This window comes from Macaca mulatta, chromosome 10 (assembly GCF_049350105.2).
Source record: "Macaca mulatta isolate MMU2019108-1 chromosome 10, T2T-MMU8v2.0, whole genome shotgun sequence".
In the NCBI taxonomy this organism is placed as follows: Eukaryota; Metazoa; Chordata; class Mammalia; order Primates; family Cercopithecidae; genus Macaca; species Macaca mulatta.
The window spans coordinates 80,416,325-80,436,423 of NC_133415.1; the positions used below are offsets into that span (position 1 = coordinate 80,416,325).

Sequence of the window (20,099 nt, forward strand, 5' to 3'; positions counted from 1 at the left end):
CTCTTGGGGCCACATCTGAGCTTGTGACATCCTCGCTGGACACAGCTTTCACAACCATCTTCCTGCCTGAAGATGAATATAAGATATCCTGAATCGCCACTGTTTTTTTTTAAGGCCTTGCTAATGGTTTCTTAAACTTACTACATCTTTATTTCCAGGCACGTCCAGGGTCAGTGACTACATTCGTGGTTTGTTCCTGGAAACAGTTCCCACGTCAGCTTTTTCTTTGCTTCCTTAACCACGTGCCCCTCCCTCAAGTTGGCTTTGCAGTTTCCAGGCTCCAGTGGGAAGACCACACCCTTCATTGGATGGTCACCACGAGGCCCAGTCATTGTGTTCAACTAAGTCTCATGGGGCCTTTGTTGCTCACCTGCACCTCTTACTATTGGAGACTAGAAGCAGTTGGCTTTTCCAGAATTGCAAGGCCCTGGTTGACATCTTTCCACCCTTTTCCCTTCTGCTTGTAAACTGGCTAATTCTTTCTTGAAGTAAACTTTTTCTCGTGATGCCTCGCCAAAAGCAGCCAGTAACAATCAACACATAGGATTTGTTGTTGTTGTTGATTCCCCTCAAGTCAAAAAGTCAGCAGACATGGAGTTTGCTTTCCGAGTTACCGAGCAAAACAGCCTTACCAGATGTTTTGCTCTGCCTGGCAGGGACCTCAGTTGTCCTGCCAGCTGCACCTGTCTTCTCACTGCTCGCCACCTGGCCACACGCTGAGCCAGTGCCATGTACCTAAGGTTTTGGTTACAGGGGCACTGCACTTCAAAGTGCTGATTTGTATATTGGTGAGAATAAGAAAAGCTAACTGGTGACAAAGCCCCAAGTCTCAGTGGATCAGTAGAGTGAGTTTGCTTTCAGTGATGCAATGGCCAGCAGAGCTCTTACTGATCGGGTGGCCGACCTCTAAGGGGTGACTCAGGGACCCACAGTCCCTCCAGTGTCTTTAACATGTGGCCCCCAGGAGAGTCCCCTGTGGGAGCATTTGTGTGCCGTTTGGAATTGGTGCCCATGGCTTCTTCCAACCTTCCCTTGGCCACGGCTTAGCTTGGTTCCAACCTAACTGCAGGGAGGCTGGGGAAATGATGAGCTGTGGGCCCAGTAGGTTTGGTAAACACAGCATTGCCTCTGCCACAGTACCACCAAATCACAGGGTTTCTATCCTGTTACTGTTGGTGGCTCCCACAGCCCTCCCTGGAAGAGTTTCAATGTCCTTCTCAACTTGTTTGTGGCCACTAGTCCAGCCATTTCCCTCCCCAAGCCAGACCTGAGCTCTGGTGGGCAGGCCTCCTCCAGGCTCCTGCCCTCACCTCAGGCCCTGGCCCTAGTACCCTGCCACCTTCCCCTATAGGAGTGACCGCCTTGTGTTTCCTCCTTTCAATGACCTCATCCTTCTGGAAGGAACCCATAGCACTGGGAATCTGCACTCTGCATTGGGGCAATGAAATGCACTACTCTGACCCACTCTGAGGGCAGGAGACAAAGTGAGGTAGGACGCACAGGAGGCCCCCAAACAAGGCCTTGCCAATGGGAGTAACTTCATCAAAAATTCAAGGCCAACGACAACGACAATGCTGTGGCCACGGTTGAGACCTGTCAGCACACTTGAGATTTAGCAGTTTGGAGACAACCTAGAGGGACATTCAGGAGCCCGTGAGGACAGCGCAAAGTGGAAGAATACATTGGAGACAACAGCGTGGTTAGTGGAGGAGTGAGACAGCTGTCCATACCTCACTGCTCAGATCTGTCCCTGCCCCCACGGGCCCCGCTGCCCTGTAGGCACACAAAGGCTGTTGTGGAAGGTCTGTGGCTCACAAGCTGCCTGGAGGGGTGTCTGAGGTACCTGCCAGGGGTTTTCACTCTTACCTCCATAACTGCCAAGTGCTTCCTCTGAGGCAGTCTGAAAACTGGTAAACGCTTTTTTTTCCCTTTAGGTTCTAATGAACAAAATGTAAATATAGGCAAAACAATGCAAAATCAAAATGAAACACTCAGAACAAAAGCCACATTTTTACCAGATCTACTTTTATTTCAGAAGGAAGTTTGTATTATAGTATTTACTTTTGTTTATATACAAGTTCTTCACATTTGTGTTTAAAATGCACAGACCTCCCTTAGTTCTCTTGTTCCTGCTTAAATTAGCTGTTATTTTACAATACAAAAAATACCAAAAAATTGCAGTCCTAAATGTATGTATAACACCCACAATCCCCAGCAATGAAATAGTTTACAATACTTACTCCATATTTACATGAGTGTAATAGATGCTAAATTATACATATTAACAAACTAAGCTTGAATCCAAACAAACGAAACCGTAAATAACTATAAAACAAAAACATTTCCAGAGCCAGAATTAGTTCAACGAAACAGGCTTCACTAGTGTTTAGAATGTTTTGTGCACAAATTCAGTTACTGAAAGTCAATTCCATTATTGCCTTTAAAAGAGAAGGCGCCAATTTTCCTCTCCACTTCAAAACATCTCCTTGTAGGCAGGGTGTTTGACTCTCATCAAGGGGCAATGTCTCTTGGTGGGCCCGGCTATCTAGAAACCACCGCAGTGGCTGAAGCCAAGTTTGGTCAATGGGGTAAACATTTCAGAAGGTAGGCAGGGCATGCCCTGAGGACAGGAGGCCTCTGCCATCCTGGCTCTGTCCTCAGGATAGCCAATTCTCACAGAAACCACCACAAGGAAAGATCTCCTGGGTTGACAGGGGTGTGAGGCCTTGGATTTTAATTCTAAAATCTATTTTTACATCTAAGTCACTACCCTAGCATTAGCTTAGGTTAGTGTTTAGCAAATACTTGTTGAATGCATGGGTGAATAAATGAAATGGAAGGATCAAAGATGTTCATGAAACCACCACCATCTCCCAAGGAAGTGAATCAGCCCCTGGCCCCAATACACCCCATTAAATCAAAGGAGCAGGATTTGCACTGGAAGGTAAAATGCCTCTTCCCACCGGCAGTGCCCTGCTCTTTTTATTTCCCAGGTGTCTCCAGTCTTGAATGGCAGGCCTTACCCACGGGTAGTCCAGTACTTTCCTTCTGCTGACAGTCTTCTGTCTAGAACTGCCTTTTCTCCGGGTTAGCTCAGGGGATCTGGGATTGCCTTCTCTCCACACAGGGAGGCGCAGGCTTATCCCCAGGCTATGTGCAGGGACGGCAGGAGGCACACAGGAGTTCAGGGTATGTCGAATTCTCCACGGGGACATGGGAACTATTTATCAACAAACTAGCTCCCTTCTCTCACTCCCAGTTTTCAGTATAATAAACTGATTCCAGGAAATGGTCATTAAAAATTTAGACAAAACTACAAAAAATGGAGAACCCTCCTTTGGAAAGTCTGATTGCCACAGGTTATAGTCTTTGAACTTAAGACTAACAGAAACATTTCTCAGGACAAGACTGCTCATCCCTCACTACCCAGAGTACCAAGAGGCTGCCAGAAAGGGTCATGATGTGCTTGCAGGGCCAAGGGCAGCAGCAGAGATGCCTCTGCCTCCCGAGTCTCCTCAAGCGCTGCCGTTTTGATTCCCTGCCTGATTTTTCATATGACTCTGACAGATGGGTCCCGTTTTAAGAAATACCTAATTGGTGCCAGATGCATCTGAACACATCACACAATGGGGATGTGTTTCTTGGGTTATTCATGTATTGGGGCCTGGCAAGAGGAACTCTCGGAACCTGGATACCCAGCATATGGCACAAAAACATCTTAGATGAAACTCAGACATTGTTATATTTAATAAAAATACATGAAGATTTTTTCTGTTTTATGTACACTCCGAATGTCTGAGCATTCTGGACACTACTGTATAGTTATGTACAAGTGCAAGGTCAGTGTTGTCTTGACTATTTTAATTTATATACAGGCTCTCTTGTGACACGCAACATTGCCAGATGACAACCCATTGCTTCTTGGTAACAGGCCCCAAGCCCAGCGCCTCTTACTCCCTGCCATTCCCTTTTTCTGCCCTGAGGCCAGAGGAAGCTGTTTGCTGTTGGTTGCAAAGGAGAAGCAGGTGGATTCAGCGGCTTCCCCACTGCTGGAGCAGGATGAAACTTCACTTGCTCCTTCCTTCCTTTTTAAAAATAAACATTATCTTTTAGGAAAAAAAAAAGACATAACCAGATGGCTGTGGGTCATGGTGCATGATATTTCAAGGCATAGGACTAACATGGGGAAGAGACTTCTTCGGCCAAGGAAAACTGGTTCTTTGAACAAAGAAAGAGGATCTTCCTTGTGGGAGGACAATGCCCAGGGGCCTCCCTTTTGCCTTGCCGGCGGGGCGGAGGGGGGCGCGGCGGGAATTGGTGGGCCAGCCCACTGCAGGCGGAGCGGAGGGGGGCGCGGCGGGAATTGGTGGGCCACCCCACTGCACGCGGGGCGGAGGGGGCGCGGTGGGAATTGGTGGGTCAGCCCACTGCAGGCCGGGCGGAGGGGGCGCGGTGGGAATTGGTGGGTCAGCCCACTGCAGGCGCTATGGGCGCTGTTTTCTGTAGCAGGGATGGGGGAGCTCATGAGAGGAGGGGTCTTTTCTAGAACGTCTGCTCTTCAACAATAATGTCAAAAAGAAGCTTTATGAGAGGTGAGTCTCAAAGTAGAGGTGTTTTGTGCATCAGATAGTGTTTTATGGTTCAACTTCCTTGAAAACATCTTTCCAGGCAATTCTTCATGGGAGTGGAGTTAGTGTTGGGGAAGAGACAATACTCTCTCTCTAGGCATGGCATTTAAAGGTAAAACGCCACAGTTTTGGCTCTTTTGAGTATTTCTCCAAATTCACAAACTCGAGCATTGCTGTCCAGCGGTCCATCCCAATAGGGTAATGCCAGAGATCCCAGGTTTTGAGGCAGAAGAGAGCTTCTGGGAGGCGGCCGCGTAATGCCAGAAGGGAGCACCATAAATCGGGAAAACACAATTTCCAGGCAGTGCCCTCTGGGAGAGGCGCAGGGGACTGTCCCACTCTCTCAAATCTAAATTTGGTCATTTTCCATTTGGCATAGAGTTTTCCCTCCTCATCCATTTTTTTTCCATGTGCTTTTCATCCTTGTCAGCATTTGCTGCCCTCCTCACAGTCACCACCTTGGTCTGAGAGGGAGGGTGGGTAGGGGGGTGGGTCGAGCCCCTCCTGGGGAAAAGAGGGCAAACAGGTCCTTCTCTAGGCTTTGGGCAGCTTCTGCCTGACAATGGGAGGCTGTCTCTCTCCTGGCATCTGAGTCCACCCCAGCCTAAGAATGAACCACAAGTTCAGAGGAGGCTGCAGGACACACAGCTGCTCTCTGATCCAGGGGTCCCAAGTGTTCTCAGTGCTCTTTTCTGCTCAAGGAAACGTGACATGAATGAGTCCCTTCCTCTGATCACTTATCAGGCCTAGGGTGACATGTGGGTGGGGGCAAGGGGCGCCTTCTTGACAGTGTCCTTTTTGATAATAAAAACAGGAGCTTTCACAATTCATTCATTTCTGCTTTCCTCTCATCCCTGCTGCTAGGTCAGACGTTCCTTGGGGTGAGAAAATTCTTTCCTGGCTGCAAATCAGATTTTAGAAAAAAAGCAGATTGCCAATGGTAGCTATTTAAATTTTACAAGAATGTAGGAATGCAATTATGTAAAAACTTAGGCTTACTAACTTTCCAATTGCTAGATCTATTTAAAGTCTAGGCACTTAGTGTTGTGTGTATGTATTTGTATGTGAGAGAGAGGGAGGGTAAGATGGAGAGGGAGAAGGAGAGGGACAGGCAGAGAGAAAGGAAGAGAGAGTTTCAAATGGATTAAGACTAAATTAATCAAGTTGCTATAGAAAACTACCTGTTATACCAGTTTACATTTGAAGTAATGCTGCTGACCTTGACATTGAAAATAGCCCCCCTTCTACCCTAGCTTGATATGATCAAAAGAGATGGACCATTATTAATTCTCAGCTAGAAAAAAAGGTACTCCCTGGAAGAGAGAGAATTGCCTAAATCGTGCAAGAATAAACAGCACATCTTTTAAAAAAGATAGCAGGCTTCAGATGAAAACAAGTTAATTCATCTGACTAGTTTTTAAAAGACCAAGTTCAAGAACAACTGATGACGAACATCTACTTGTAAACACTCCATCTTTTGTTTTTTGCAGTTGAGACAGTCCCAAGAACAGTTTTCCACAGTGAACCTGAGTGTCATTCCTAGTTCTCTCACTGGCTCTACACCGGCCTCCTCCAGCAACCATCAGCTCATTCCTGGACCTGTAATTAAATCAAGTATTTCCTATGCAAAAGTAAAAGGTTAGATGCTGGAACACGGATGGGAGAAACCGTCAAAGAAAGCTTGTGGTCATGCAGGTGAGTCAGATGCTTTGAGGGTTTCCAGTCTTCTGCCCCGCACCGCACAGCCGTTTCCCCGCCGCGTCCTTCCCTGCAGACAGCTCTGGTGTGCCACTCACTGGCTCGTGCGCGGGAGAGTCCCTGGTCCCAGCATCAGATGCAGGTCCCAGGCTGTGCAGGGGGCTGCTGCTTCCGGTTTCTCACGGCTCCTGACTTCTCCTTGTACACTATCGGCATCTGCTGAGAAATGTCCACCAGGGCGCTGGCCACAGCAAGACCTTGGGAGAACCACAGAGAGAACACAGGTTGGGAGCAGCTGGCTTTTGTTTTAAAAAATAATTTAAACATTTATTTTGCAATCCCATGATGTAAAACAAACCAAAAAACCACAATAAAAACCCCCAAAAAGGTACACATACACAGGGAAAAGTCTTCCTTCCACCCTGACCCTCCCTCCACCTTCCCCTCCATCTGGGTAAATGTTTTCACTAATTTTTATGTATTCTTTCAGTGTGTATTTATGCAAATACAAATACATATTCTTTTCCTTTCCCTACTTTTTACACAAAAGGTGTAGTTTGCTTTTCAGCACATCAACCAAGCAGAGTGCTCTGCTTGGTGGTGGGAACATATAAATGAGATTGCAGACGTATGCTAAGTGCCCAATTTCTCCTGCCTGCCTCCAAAAGGAGCCAAGAAACAGCAGCACCCTTTATGAGGAGATTTGGATTCACCCACATCATTCAGTCAGCATTAGTCACTTCCATTCCATACCACGATACAGGCAGGGCAGGCTCTGGGGCCAGGCTTTGGAATAAGCAAGGTTCTTTAACCTCCCCGTGCCTTAGTTCCCTCATTTGTAAAATGGGGATAATAATAGCACAGGGCTAATGTGAAGTCAATGAGTGAACTGACATAAAGTCTTAGTACCTGGCAGGCATAAAATCTTAGTATCTGGCACACAGCAACCAACGATCAATAGCAATTACCCTTCATGCTCATCACTGCCCCGCCGCCCACTTTGCTTTGGCGACTTGCAATCCTGTTTTCCTTCCTGTATTGGTAACAGAGTAATCTGACATCCATTAGGGAAGGCACGGTTCTGGGGGAGCTGGATTCCTAATACACGTGGGAAATGGCCAGTGCAGGCTCGGAGCCCTGCTGAGACCTGCCAGGAGCTGTATTAGTGGAGCGTGTTACTCACCTGTGAAGGGGAGTGGGGGTGGGGGTAGACAGCTGTAAGTGCCTGGCACATAGTGGGGAATGCTCTAGGAGTCCAGAAAATGGCACCACTTAAAACAGGGGGTAAAGAAAGGGCAGCAAAGACGGCCCCACTGTTGGGTGAGTCTCAAGCAGTGAACAGACCTTTATTAGGTGTTTTGGGTGGTTGGGGCACGTCAGGCAAAGGCTGGAGGAGGAAAGGCTACAGGGCTGCACACCTGTCACCTCGCTGCCCCAGCCACCACCCTGCCTTCAGGGAGCATCAGCCACTGTTTGCTGGGCTGGGTGGTGGCAGGAGACACAAATTGCACTTGAATGACAGATCAGAGAGTTGTCCTGGCCTCAACATGGGAAGGCCGAGTTAGGGGCTCAACTCACAGGAATCCCTAGGTGAGATGAAGACAATGAATCCTGGCCGAGCCATGCAGAAAGGCCTCCCTTGTGAAGATACCACAGATCCTAACCGTTCTAAAGCTGGGCTGGAGGATCTTCTGGGTCTGAGGGTGCACTGAAGGGACAGTGGAGCTCAGGGCCTGGACCAGTATCCTGAGGCAGCCTTTCCACCAGACACAGGGTTCTCTCTGGCTAAGGTAACCCTGACCTCAGAATCATCTCAACTGAAAGTTGTCTAAAATGATCACATTGAGGCATCCTCCAAAGCACTCTGTAATTAAGCGAGATACCTTCAAAACTGTATTCCATATTTTCTGTCTTCAAAATAGGAGTTTATATAATTACGATTCATATATTTGATGGAGAAGTGTCACATGCATTGGTAAAATATTATGTAGGCTGTAAAAATGTTTAAGATAGTTATATGAAAAAAGCAGAATAAAAATTAGATCTATACAATCATTTCAACTAAATTGCTGGTCAGGGCTGGAAAGAACACAGAACAATGAAAATTGGAGGGTTGTGGGACAGCTGTGCGTGGATTTTCAGACGTTTCCTTTACGTTATCGTTGTGTTTGTACCTTATATTTAAAACAGAGAAAAAGCCAAAGAAATGCAGGAGGGCTAGAAATACCAGTTGAAGAAACACCAGCCCAGGGCAGACGGCTGGAAGTTGTGGAGTGGAGAAGGCGACCAAGGAAGAGCATGCAGAGTGAAGGGAGCACGCCCAGATTCAGGGGTAGGACAGGGCAAAGGAGACAGGGAAAGAGCAGCAGAGGCAAAGGGGGACCAGAAACTCCGACAGCAAAGGAAGGTGTGTTCAGAGGCATCCACGAGCACTGAGAGGCTGGGGAGGCAGGAACGCTGAGGAGGTCCCGGGACGTCCCCCCAGGAAGGGATGATGACCTTGGGAAAACAGTTTTGGGCATATAGATGAAAATGGGATTATCTCACTGAATCCTTGCCATGGCATGGGCAGGCACTGTTGATTATCACCTTCATAACCTTGTTCTCTAGGAAAGGGAAGTATCCCATGCTTAGCTCCCTCACATGTTTAGAAGGTGTCTGTCGCTGGCCCGTATCTACTCACCTGACTGCCCAGGAGGCGGGATGCCACCCAGGCCTCGAGGGAGCCTCACAAACACAGAGAGGACAGCGGCTTTGTTGCCAAAACATGGCTCCAGTGCAATGGGTTTGGGAACAGTCTGGCGGAAGAAAACAAAATTACCTAAAGTGATAAGCTTTAACGTACACGGACAACTTAACGGTCATTGGTGCTTATAAGAACCATCAATTTTAGGTCTATAAAAAAGGTACATTGCAGTTTTTAAGAAAACAAAAAAGGGCAGGTGAGAGCTAACAGTACTCTCTGAGCACCAGTGACAGGGGTGGTACTGCTTGCTACCTTCCACTGAGGTCTCACGGTCTGCTGCCAAAGGGCTGCATGAACTGTAGGGAAGGGGTCATGCCAAGTGGGTTTTTTCTGGATGCTGTACTTTCGCTTGATTTGAAATTCTAACTCAGAATTGTAGGTCACAGGAATGGCAGTGGTGAGTGCTCGGTAGATTTGTCAGATAGTTCTGCATACCTGGCTCAAACACAGATGCAGATATTATGGAGACTTAAAAAACATTCTATTTTGTCTGTCCTTTAGACACTAAGTAGACAAGCCTGCTGGATGTAAAAGCTTGTAAAAGCTGGGTGGCTGACCAAGTGGATTCTTTGTCTATTCTCTGGATGTATTTGGCTCTGGAAAATATGTCTTCATCTTCTGTTGGAGCCTTTAGATGAGATTTGTCCCCAATATTAGTTTCTTCTCTTTTTCTTTTCTTTCTTTCTTTTTTTTTTTTTAAAAGACTAGAAATGGGGTCTCACTATATTGTCCAGGCAGGTCTTGAACTCCTGAGCTCAAGCGGTCCTCCCACCTCAGCCTCCCAAAGTGTTGGGATTAAAGGTGTGACCTACCGCACCCAGCTTATATTAGTGTAACAGACTACTGCAAACTTAGTTGCTTAAAACAACATACACTTATTATCTCACAGCTTTAGAGGTCAGAAGTCCCAGCAAGCTCTGTAGCGTTCTCTGTTCATGTATTCCATGAGTTCTGGGGAATAATCAGCTGTCTCCTGAGGTCTCCCAGGCTGAAGTCAAGTTGTCAGCTGGGTGGGACTCTCATCTGGAGACTCTGGGGAAGACTCTGCTTTGAAACGCATTCAGGGCTTACGCAGTGGCTCACACCTGTAATCCCAGCACTTTGGGAGATCCAGGAGGGAGGATCCCTTGAGCCCAAGAGCCATGATCTTGCCACTGCACTCTAGTGTGGGTGATACAGCCAGACTCTGTCTCACAAAAACAGAAAAACTTCTGTGGCCCCTCCATCTCTAAACCGGGGATGGTGTATCAAGTCCTCATGTTTCCAATCTCTCTGGCTTCCTCTTCTGCCACCCACCATAGAAACTCTCTGTATCTTAAAGTCACCTCCCTTGTTTCATTACATCTGCAAAATTCCTCTTGCAGTACCTAGAGTAGTATGTGACTGAATAAACATGGGACAGAAATCTTGGGGGCCACCTTTAGAATTCTGCTGATTACACCCACAAATATGTCATCAATTTCTTCAATTTGGTTGAAGAAAATAATTTCCAGTACCACTCTGCTGTGGCACAAGGAACTGACTAGATGGGTGAATGGCAGAGGCAGGGAGATCAGTTATGAAGTAATTGCAAGAATCCAGGTGAGAGACAGTGGTGGCCTAGATCAAGTGGGAACAGTGGCAGAGGTGAGACACAGTGGCTGGGTAACATTTTTGAAGACGGAGTCAAGATTTGCTGATAGACTGGCTGTCCAATGAGAACATGACATCGAGAACGAGACAAGAACAATTCCATGATTTTGGCTTGAGCAGCTAGGGTGATGAAGGTGTTACGTGATGAATGGTGGAAGGTATGTCAGAGAAGCAAGCCTGAGAAATAAACATCCAAAGCTCAGCTTGGCCATAGCCATGTTAAGATATCCAAGTGGGGACACTGAGTAGGCAACTGATGTTTGGGTTGGAGGCTCATGGGAGCAGTCTGGGTGAGAGGATCATGGTGCTTAAACCTGTGATAGTGAAGATCACTGAAGGAGTGGGTATAAAAGACACAAGAAGGGGACAAAGACAGGGCCTGATGCACACCACTGTCAAAAGATGAGGAGGACTGAGCCAAGACCACTGAGCAAGAACAGCTAGAAGGCAAGTGTGTGGTGTCCTGCAAGAAAATCAAGGAAGTGTTTTAAGGAGCAACTAACTGTGTCATATGCTGCTGACATATACCATGTTGTTCAATACTTTAGGCTTGTCTATTTTTTAATCCCACAAATATTATTTTACCAGGACAATGTTTGTTTAGATTTATATACATGATTATACTTTTATTTACTCACTATTCTTTCTTACTAAAACTTTAGTCTATCCTCCTGGGGGTAATTTTCCTTCATTTTAGCACATCCTTTAGACATTTCTTTTGTGCAGGTCTGCTGGTGGCAAATTCTCAATTTTTCTTCTAATTTGAAGACACCTTTATTTCATCCTTGTTCTCAGAAGGTACTTACTGGGCACACTACACTATTCTAGGTTGGGAGCTCTCTTTCAGTACTTCGAAGACATTCTCCCACTCTCTTCTAACTTCTGAGAAGTCAACAGTCAGCTTGTCATTCCTTTGCAGGTGATCTTTTCCCTTTTTTTTTTTTGTTTGAGATAGAGTCTTACTCTGTCACCCAGGCTGGAGTACAGCAGCGTAATCTCAGCTCACTGTGACCTCTGCGTTCTAGGTTCAAATGATTCTCATGCCTCAGCCTCCCAAGTAGCTGGGATTACAGATGCGTGCCACCATGCCTGGCTAATTTTTGTATTTTTAGTAGAGACGGGATTTCACCATGTTGGCCAGGCTGGTCTTGAACTCCTGACCTCAAGTGATCTACCCACCTCGGCCTCCCAAAGTGCTGGGATTACAGGTGTAAGCCACCACACCCGGCCTCTTTTCCCATTTTTAACAAAAATTGTGGTAAAATACACATAACATTTACCATCTTGACCATTTAAAAATGTACAGTTCAGTGGTATTAAGTATATTCACATTGTTGTGCAACCATCATTACCATCCATCTCCAGAACTCTCTTCATCTTGTAAAACTCAAACTTTGTACCTATTACTAACTCCCCATTTCCCCCCTCTCCCAGCCCCTGGGAACCACTGTTTTACTTCCTGTCTTTATGAACTTGACTACTACAAGTGTATCTCTTAAAAGTGTAATCATACAATGTTTATTTTTTTTGTTTCTAGCGTTATTTTATTTAGCATTGTAGCATGGGTCAGTTTGCTCCCTTTGGAAGGCTGGATAACATTCCATTGGATGCTTAGACCACGTTGTGCTTATCCATTCATCCATCCATGGACACTTGGGCTGCTTCCACTTTTTGGCTACTGTGAATAATGCTGCCAAGATATGTCTTTAAGACTCTGCTTTCAGTTCTTCTATGTATAAACCCAGATTGCCAGATCATATATAACTCTATTTTTAATTCTGGGGGGAACAGTGGTACTGTTTTCCACAGAGGCTCCATCACTTTATACTTCCATCAACAGTGCACTAAGGTTCCAGTTTCTCCACGTTGTATGTGATACTTCTTCTCTGGCTGATTTTAAGATGTTCTCTTTGTCTTTGGAGTTATACAATTTCATTATGAGAAATCCAACTAGTTTTCTTTCCTTCCTGCCTTCCCTTTCTTTCTTTCTTTAATCATGCTTACAATATGTTTTGCTTCTGGAATCTGTATATTCATGTTTTCCATCGGTTCTGGAAAGCTATCATTCCTGAATATTGCCTCTCCTTTGTTCTGGGATTCTGGAAATACATGAGTTGGATCTTCTCATTCTATCCTCCATATTCTTAGTATCTATCGTACTTTCTATCTCCTTGTCTCTCTGAGCTGCATTCTGTGTACTTTTTTCAGATTCATCTTCCACTTCGTAAATTCTCTATGTTTCATATGCTGTTTAACATGTAAACTGAGTTTATTTAAAAAATTTCAATGAGTGTATTTTTCATTTCTAGAAGTTCCATTTGGTTCTTCTTCAGCTCCGCTTGGCCATACTTGACTCTCATCTTTTATGATTTCATCTTTTATTTCTCTAAACATTTCACACACAGTTACATTATATTCTTTATATTTCAATTCTAATATTTGGAGTCCTGACCACATCAATCTTCTGTTGTTTCTGCTATTCTTATTTATGGTGGCTTGCCTCTTCTTGTCCCTGGTGATCTTTAATTACTTCATCTTGGTCTGTGGGACTCCAACAGCGCTGAATTGAAGATGTTTTTCTACAGAGAGGATTTCCATATATTCAGGTGGGCGTCATGGTGTTTACCATCTGGAACCACTTAGGACAAATCATGGTTCTGGTTTTGGTTTATGGTTTGTTCTTTTTAGGGTAGGGAAGGAAACTATTGCCTGATTTTACCTATTTCCTGTGAGCTCAGTAACATTTTAAATAAGTATGTTTTATTCAAGATATATAGCTATTTCTCTAGTGTATCTTAAATATTCCATCATTTTGCCCAAGGAGAAAGTCTTACCATTTTCTTCATCCTTTTGGGGAGGCGGGTGATAAATATTTTCCATACAGTGTTAATACACAGTGTATTATCATTTTTCTGCTTAAAAAATTCCCCCAAATATAAAGAACAATGGGCTGGGCACAGTGGTTCACGCCTGTAATCCCAGCACTTTGGGAGGCCGAGGCGGGCGGATTGCTGGAAGTTAGGAGTTCGAGACCAGCCTGGCCAAGATGGCGAAACCCTGTCTCTACTAAAAATACAAAAATCAGCTGGGCATGGTTGCGCACGTCTGTAATCCCAGCAACTCAGGAGGCTAGGGCAGGAGAATCGCTTGAACTCAGGAGGTGGATTGCAGTGAGCCGAGACTGCGCCACTGCGCTCCAGCCTGTGTGACACAGTGAGACTCTGTCTCAAAAAAAAAAAGAAAAAGAAAAAAAAAAAAAGAAAAATGATTCAATGTTCAATGTAGTTATTTTCAAATAAAAGTTTTGTATGCCACAGAATACTTAAAAGAAAATCAGACAAATCATTTATATTTTAAAATCCCCTGAACACAAGACTGCTCAGTGACATGAAACAAAGACTGAAAAACAAAAGCAAAAGAGTACCCAACAACTTCATTGTTTTAGCTTATTGTTAAAAAGAAAGAGAGGGAAAAAAGGAGGTAATGGAATAAGGCTTTTGCCTCTCTGGTTTCCCAGACTTAGGAGCCTAAGTTTTAAAAAGTCAAGTTATAGGGACTTCTGAGTCACATTCTCACCTTTATACTCCCCCCAATAAGATCAGGAGGCTCCTCATCTGTTTCCAAGGCGACATTTACGGAGGCAAAGGGACGGCTGGCCATCTGTTGCATCTCTCGAAGAAGTTGCTGATAAATAATACGGCAAAGTCATTAATGGAATGAGGACTGAGGGGCTTTTATTAGTGAATGCTACATGTTAAAAACACCTCATCTTCCCTGATTCAAACAAATCAAGTCCAAAATGATACTTTTTAGACTGCATATTAGATAACATTAGGGATTATTAAATTTTGTTGGATGTGATAACACCATTGTTCTTATATTTTTAAAAAGCCCCTGTTAGAGATACTTATTCAAGTACTATGTTTATTGTAGCACTATTTACAATAGCAGACTTAGAACCAACCCAAATGCCCATCAATGATAGACTGGATAAAGAAAACATGGCACATATACACCATGGAATACTATGCGGCCTTAAAAAAAATGAGTTCATATCCTTTGCAGAGACATGGATGAAGCTGGAAGTCATCAGTCTCAGCAAATTAACACAGGTACAGAAAACCAAATACTACATGTCCTCACTCTTAAGTGGGAGCTGAACCATGAGAACACATGGACACAGGGAAGGGAACATCACACACTGGGGCCTGTTGCGGGGGGTGGGGGGGCAAGGGGAGCGAGAGCATTAGGACAAATACCAAATGCATGCAGGGCTTAAAACCTAGATGACAGGTTGATAGGTGCAGCAAACCACCATGGCACATGTATACCTATGTAACAAATCTGCAAGTTCTGCACATGTATCCCAGAACTTAAAGTAAAATAAGAAAATAATGATAAAAATAAAAGTACTGTGGATGTAATGCTATGATGTCGACTTGTCAAATACATAAAATGGTATGGCCCTATCTCCTCGTCTTTCTACTGCTAAAGTCAGGCTTGCTTTCTTCCTACTGAAAATTGCACCAATAACTCACACAACAACAAAAACCCATGCCTCATTATATGGCAGATAGGAACGGAGCGAACCCTCCTTTAGAGAGGTGGTATAAGCTAAAAACAAACAAATGTGAAATTTTGCAGAGTAGAGGGACAAACAGGGGCACTGGATTTAGGGAGGCTTGATGTGAACTCCTGCTCCAATAGTCTACAGCTGTGTGACCTTAAGAAAGGTGTTTGAAGTCTCTGGGCATCAGTGTCCTCCCTCTGAAATGTGTTCCTATCCCATAACATTGTCACTGGGATCAAATGAGATGCTATAGCACAGCGCCTAGCACATGGTGAATGGCCTTTCACATATCATTAAGGATATTAGAGATCTTCTGGGCATGATGCTGAAGCTTTGAGGTTATGCCTTGGGAGACAAGTAGGCCTTACTTCAAATTGCCTCCTTGGAACTACTGTAGGAGACAGAATCTTGGCCTGGATAGATATGGCTCTGTTCTAGAAGGGCATTTTTATGATAAGTATTTTCTTTTTTTTTTTTTTTTTTTTTTTGAGACAGAGTCTCGCTCTGTTGCCCAGGCTGGAGTGCAGTGGCCGGATCTCAGCTCACTGCAAGCTCTGACTCCCGGATTTATGCCATTCTCCTGCCTCAGCCTCCCGAGTAGCTGGGACTACAGGCGCCTGCCACCTCGCCCGGCTAGTTTGTATTTTTTAGTAGAGACGGGGTTTCACCGTGTTAGCCAGGATGGTCTCAATCTCCTGACCTCGTGATCCGCCCGACTCGGCCTCCCAAAGTGCTGGGATTACAGGCTTCAGCCACCGCGCCCGGCCAAGTATTTTCTTAAAATACCAACATTCTTACATTTTATAAAACTGTAGGTCCATTTACTCAACTAAAAAATGCAGCAATGCTCCTCTGGGGTCTGTGCTATTCTAAGTGCTGGGGTCACAATAAGACAGAGTTCAGGAGGCAACGTGTGTAAAAGCACTTAAAACGGGGGCTGGTGTGTAGCAAGGACTAAACAGCGTCAGCCGCTACTATTATTGTTTTTAAAAATAATATCAAATAATTGCTTCTGCAATTTTTGAGAGGGAATAAATAATGACTGACATTTTAAAAATGATGAAATACATTCTGAATGGTCAGCTTCACAGTTACAGAGAAATTCCAAATCACACGGGTAAAAGCATAGTTTATTAGATGATCAACTCCATACTAAACATATATATATATATTTTTTAACCTTTTTCCTATAGGCTGTGCATCTTACTTTCTCTCATGCATGTTACAATTTCCAGTTGATTGTTTAGCTTCTGTGTTATTCATTTATTTTTGACATACTTAAGCCTTTATTTTTATGCAGACAAATCTCTACTATACTGTTTTAATAACTTTATACAAAAATAATAATTTTGTTTCCTTTCCAATAGTAACAATACTTCTTAGTGCCCTTTCACTTAGTGCACAGTCTAGAACATCCAGCACAAAGGTGAGTGACTGCAGGATTACAAGAAGATAAGGAACTTGGGCTGTGAAGACAGAAGTTCCTAGATAAGGCTGTGAAGACAGAAGTCCCAGAAGTCCCTTGTTAAAGCCTCGTACTCCCTCTTAGTTAACTATGTGGTGTTAAGTTACTTCACCTTTCTGAGCCTCAGCTCATCCATAAAACACAGCTAGTGACAATACCTGTTTCATAGGTTTGAGATGAGGATTAATCTATGTAAAACCACTTAGAACTCAGTGCCTGGAATTTTGAAATGCTCAGATGTCAGCTCCTGTTAAAACTAACTTGTCTGGATACAACCTCTGGTGTTTGTTTGTTTTACCATGAGTGATGCTGGTTATCCAGATAGTCTTCATAGTGTTAAAAAGGTATTTTTGATTTTACTGTGAGTTTTGTTTTCAAATTAGGAATGGGTATTGAGTTTTAATAAATGACGAAATGATTACTTGGCCTCTAGGAAGAATTCAGGTGTTATTTTTTCCCCATTGACAGAGTATATTCTTTTTTTCACATGATATAATAGGTTTTCTAATATTAAGTGACTCTTTCATTACACTGCAATTAGACTGCTGCACATACATTTACCATGTGGCTGGCCTATATATTTTGGTGCTGCCTTTGTCAAGTTTTGGTACCAAGATTTCTGTGTATAAAATCATTCAGACTCTTTCGAGCTTTCCATCTGTTCCTTTGCTTTACAGATTTTAGATACAATTAATTCTCATAAGCACTCAGGGAGGAACAGGCTATCATTATCTCCATAAGCTCGTCTCAACCTTGAAACTCCCTGGGTCTAATGTTCTTCTTGGAGAGAGTAGCACTTAGACAAAGTTTTCAACTCCTTTCTTGGTTACTGGTTTACTGTGGCTTCTTACTTCTTACTCCACTGTGAATAAATATACATTTAAATTAAATTGAAAATATAATTTTTTCAGAACATCATGTAATTCATTAGGATTTTAAAGTGTATCAGTAATACAGCTATCTAAAAAACCCTTTGAATATGTTATCCCCTGAATTTAAAACCTAATAATAAAGTGTGTACAACATTCCCTCTATGATAACATCATCTTTATGTGGGTCAGAAAAGGTGGTACTGTGGCCCACAACAAGAGGCTCTTATCCTGGAGCCTGTCTTAATCCTATTCAGACATGAACGTCCTATAAACAGTGCTGAATGCCTGTGAGCTGTGATTTTACACACTTCCCTTCTCTTCTAAATCTTATCTATAAATAAATTTTTATGTAGAAAAAGGCATGAGCAGATCCAAAAAAAAACCCCAGACAGCTTCTTTGGCTAGCTCTTATATACAGGTGAGCATTTCCATTAGCAACAATGCAACAGGCATGACTAAATGAAAGGCAAAGTAATGATGCAAGTGAAAGTTGCCATAAACAAAGTTTTTATGTTGTAATTATTTTAATGGTGGTTATTTTTTAAAAAATATTTATTTATTTATTTATTATTTCAATAGGTTTTTGGGGGAACAGGTGGTGTTTGGTTATATGAATAAGTTCTTTAGTGGTGATTTCTGAGATTCTGGTGCACCCATCACCTGAGCAGTGTACACTGTACCCAATGTGTAGTATTTTATCCCTCACCCCCCTCCCACTCTTTCCCCCGAGTCCCCAAAGTCCATTGTATCATTCTTATGCCTTTGCATCCTCAGGGCTTAGTTCCCACTTGTAAGTGAGAATATATGAAGTTTGATTTTCCATTCCTGAATTACTTCACTTAGAATACTGGTCTCCAATTCCACCCAGGTTGCTGCAAATGTATATAAATATATATATACACACTACACTACCCCCCCATTTTCTTTATCCACTCATTGATTGATGGGCATTTGATATGTTGTAATTTTCAACCAAGTTTATGTATTTAAATTTGTCAACTGTAAATGTCTGCTTGACTTACTACTTTTGGAATGAAGCTCTGGAAACAAATCAAGACTTATTGAAAAATAAAATTCAAGTGGAAAACTTGACTACACACACATTTATCTTTCCTTGAAAAATGAAAAATTTTTGAGATGCTTAAATGGCTGACTTCCCTCTCCCATGAAAAGTTCTTGTGAAGGTGGTGCCTAATCATACGGTGGCTGGGCTGTGCTAATAAGCCCTTGGATCTCTGGCCTCAGTCAGGACTTGGGTTCTGGTCGGAAGGATAAAACTGGCATTTCTAAGTCAACACCAGAGTTTCCTTTTAGGAAGGTAAGACCCTGTGGTGCAGAACTAATTACACTTTATGTAGCACTTATCTAAGTTTACTGATCATATGCTGCGGAACCATGGATTGCAGAAAGCGCTGCATTATTCCTGCCGTGGAGATGTCTGTCTGTCCATTATCACTGAATAGCCAAAACCCACTTGCTTAAGAGAAAAATAAAGAAAAAAACCTCTTCCAGAGATTCTTTAATCTTTACTCACTGAGGCTTACCTCTCTACGTCTGGAGGCCCAACAACTTTGTTTGATCTTCCAAACCACAGCAGCCACCAGGAGCAAAGAGAGGAAACAACTGTGAGAAAGCAAAGTACTGAGTTATTATCCCAGCCCCCAGAATCAGCACCCATCGTTGCCCACACCACAGGCCAGGCAGTGAAAACAGCTCCCAAATGCCACCTCTGGGCTCCCTTCTGATGCTCTGTCACAACAATGTGCTGGCTCAGGAGGCAATGAGTGAGACAACTTCGGAGAGCCAGGCTTCCTAGCCAGGCCTCTAGACTGTATTGTTCCCACGTGGTACTCAGAGAGAGCCCTGACCTTCCACTCAGCCTTTATCACAATGGCCCACAGTGGCTTATCCCAAATAAGAAAAATAATTCTAAGATAATTATAACAAATATTAGTCATGCTGTTTATTCAAGTTAGCAAACATTTACTGGTAAAATATAAGAAGGTGAAAAAGTTAATTATTAAAGTAACAATCAACTTTTCATAAGGAAGAGGCAAACAGAAGAAGAAATGTGTATAATTTTTAGTGTATATTCAATATTTTTACAAATATGTATTTTTAAATAAAACACATTTGAAATGATCAAACCCAAGCCAACAACTTTCTTACAAATAATAAGAGAAAATACTCCTAGTGACCTTAATAGTTGCAGAGGATTTCAATGCTCTCTCATGTATAAACCAGGTGTGGAATGATTTGAAAAGCAACAGTGATGGCAAAGAGAATAGCTGACTTGCAGTTAAAAGGAAGAACGAGCTTAACAAGTAAAAAAAATAGATAACTGCTATAACTGCATTTTTACTCATTAACTTGTAAAAGGGGCTAGCTACAGGGTATTTTTCCAGAGTGCTACATGCAGACGTAAGGCTCTCTGCCAGTGTCATCAAGGTACTCTCTTGCTGGCTGAGCTCTGCGTTTGTAGGATGGG

General features: G+C 43.4%; 1 protein-coding gene across 2 annotated transcripts in view; it reads right to left on the reverse strand.

Annotated features, from left to right (window-relative positions):
• Positions 1-2,008: 2,008 nt before the first annotated feature.
• ATRN (attractin) overlaps positions 2,009-20,099 on the reverse strand; it is a 179,940-nt gene continuing 161,849 nt past the window's right edge. Inside the window, exons 26-29 of one of the 2 annotated variants that reach the window (XM_015149430.3) lie at positions 19,156-19,234; positions 14,281-14,388; positions 9,010-9,124; positions 2,009-6,583 (exon numbers count right to left, since the gene is read on the reverse strand). In XM_015149430.3, the coding sequence (XP_015004916.2) occupies positions 6,459-6,583; positions 9,010-9,124; positions 14,281-14,388; positions 19,156-19,234 (427 nt within the window). In that variant the 3' untranslated portion in view covers positions 2,009-6,458. Of the gene's footprint in view, positions 6,584-9,005; positions 9,125-14,280; positions 14,389-19,155; positions 19,235-20,099 lie in introns of both variants that reach the window. The other variant, XM_077951320.1, reaches the window with a different exon arrangement.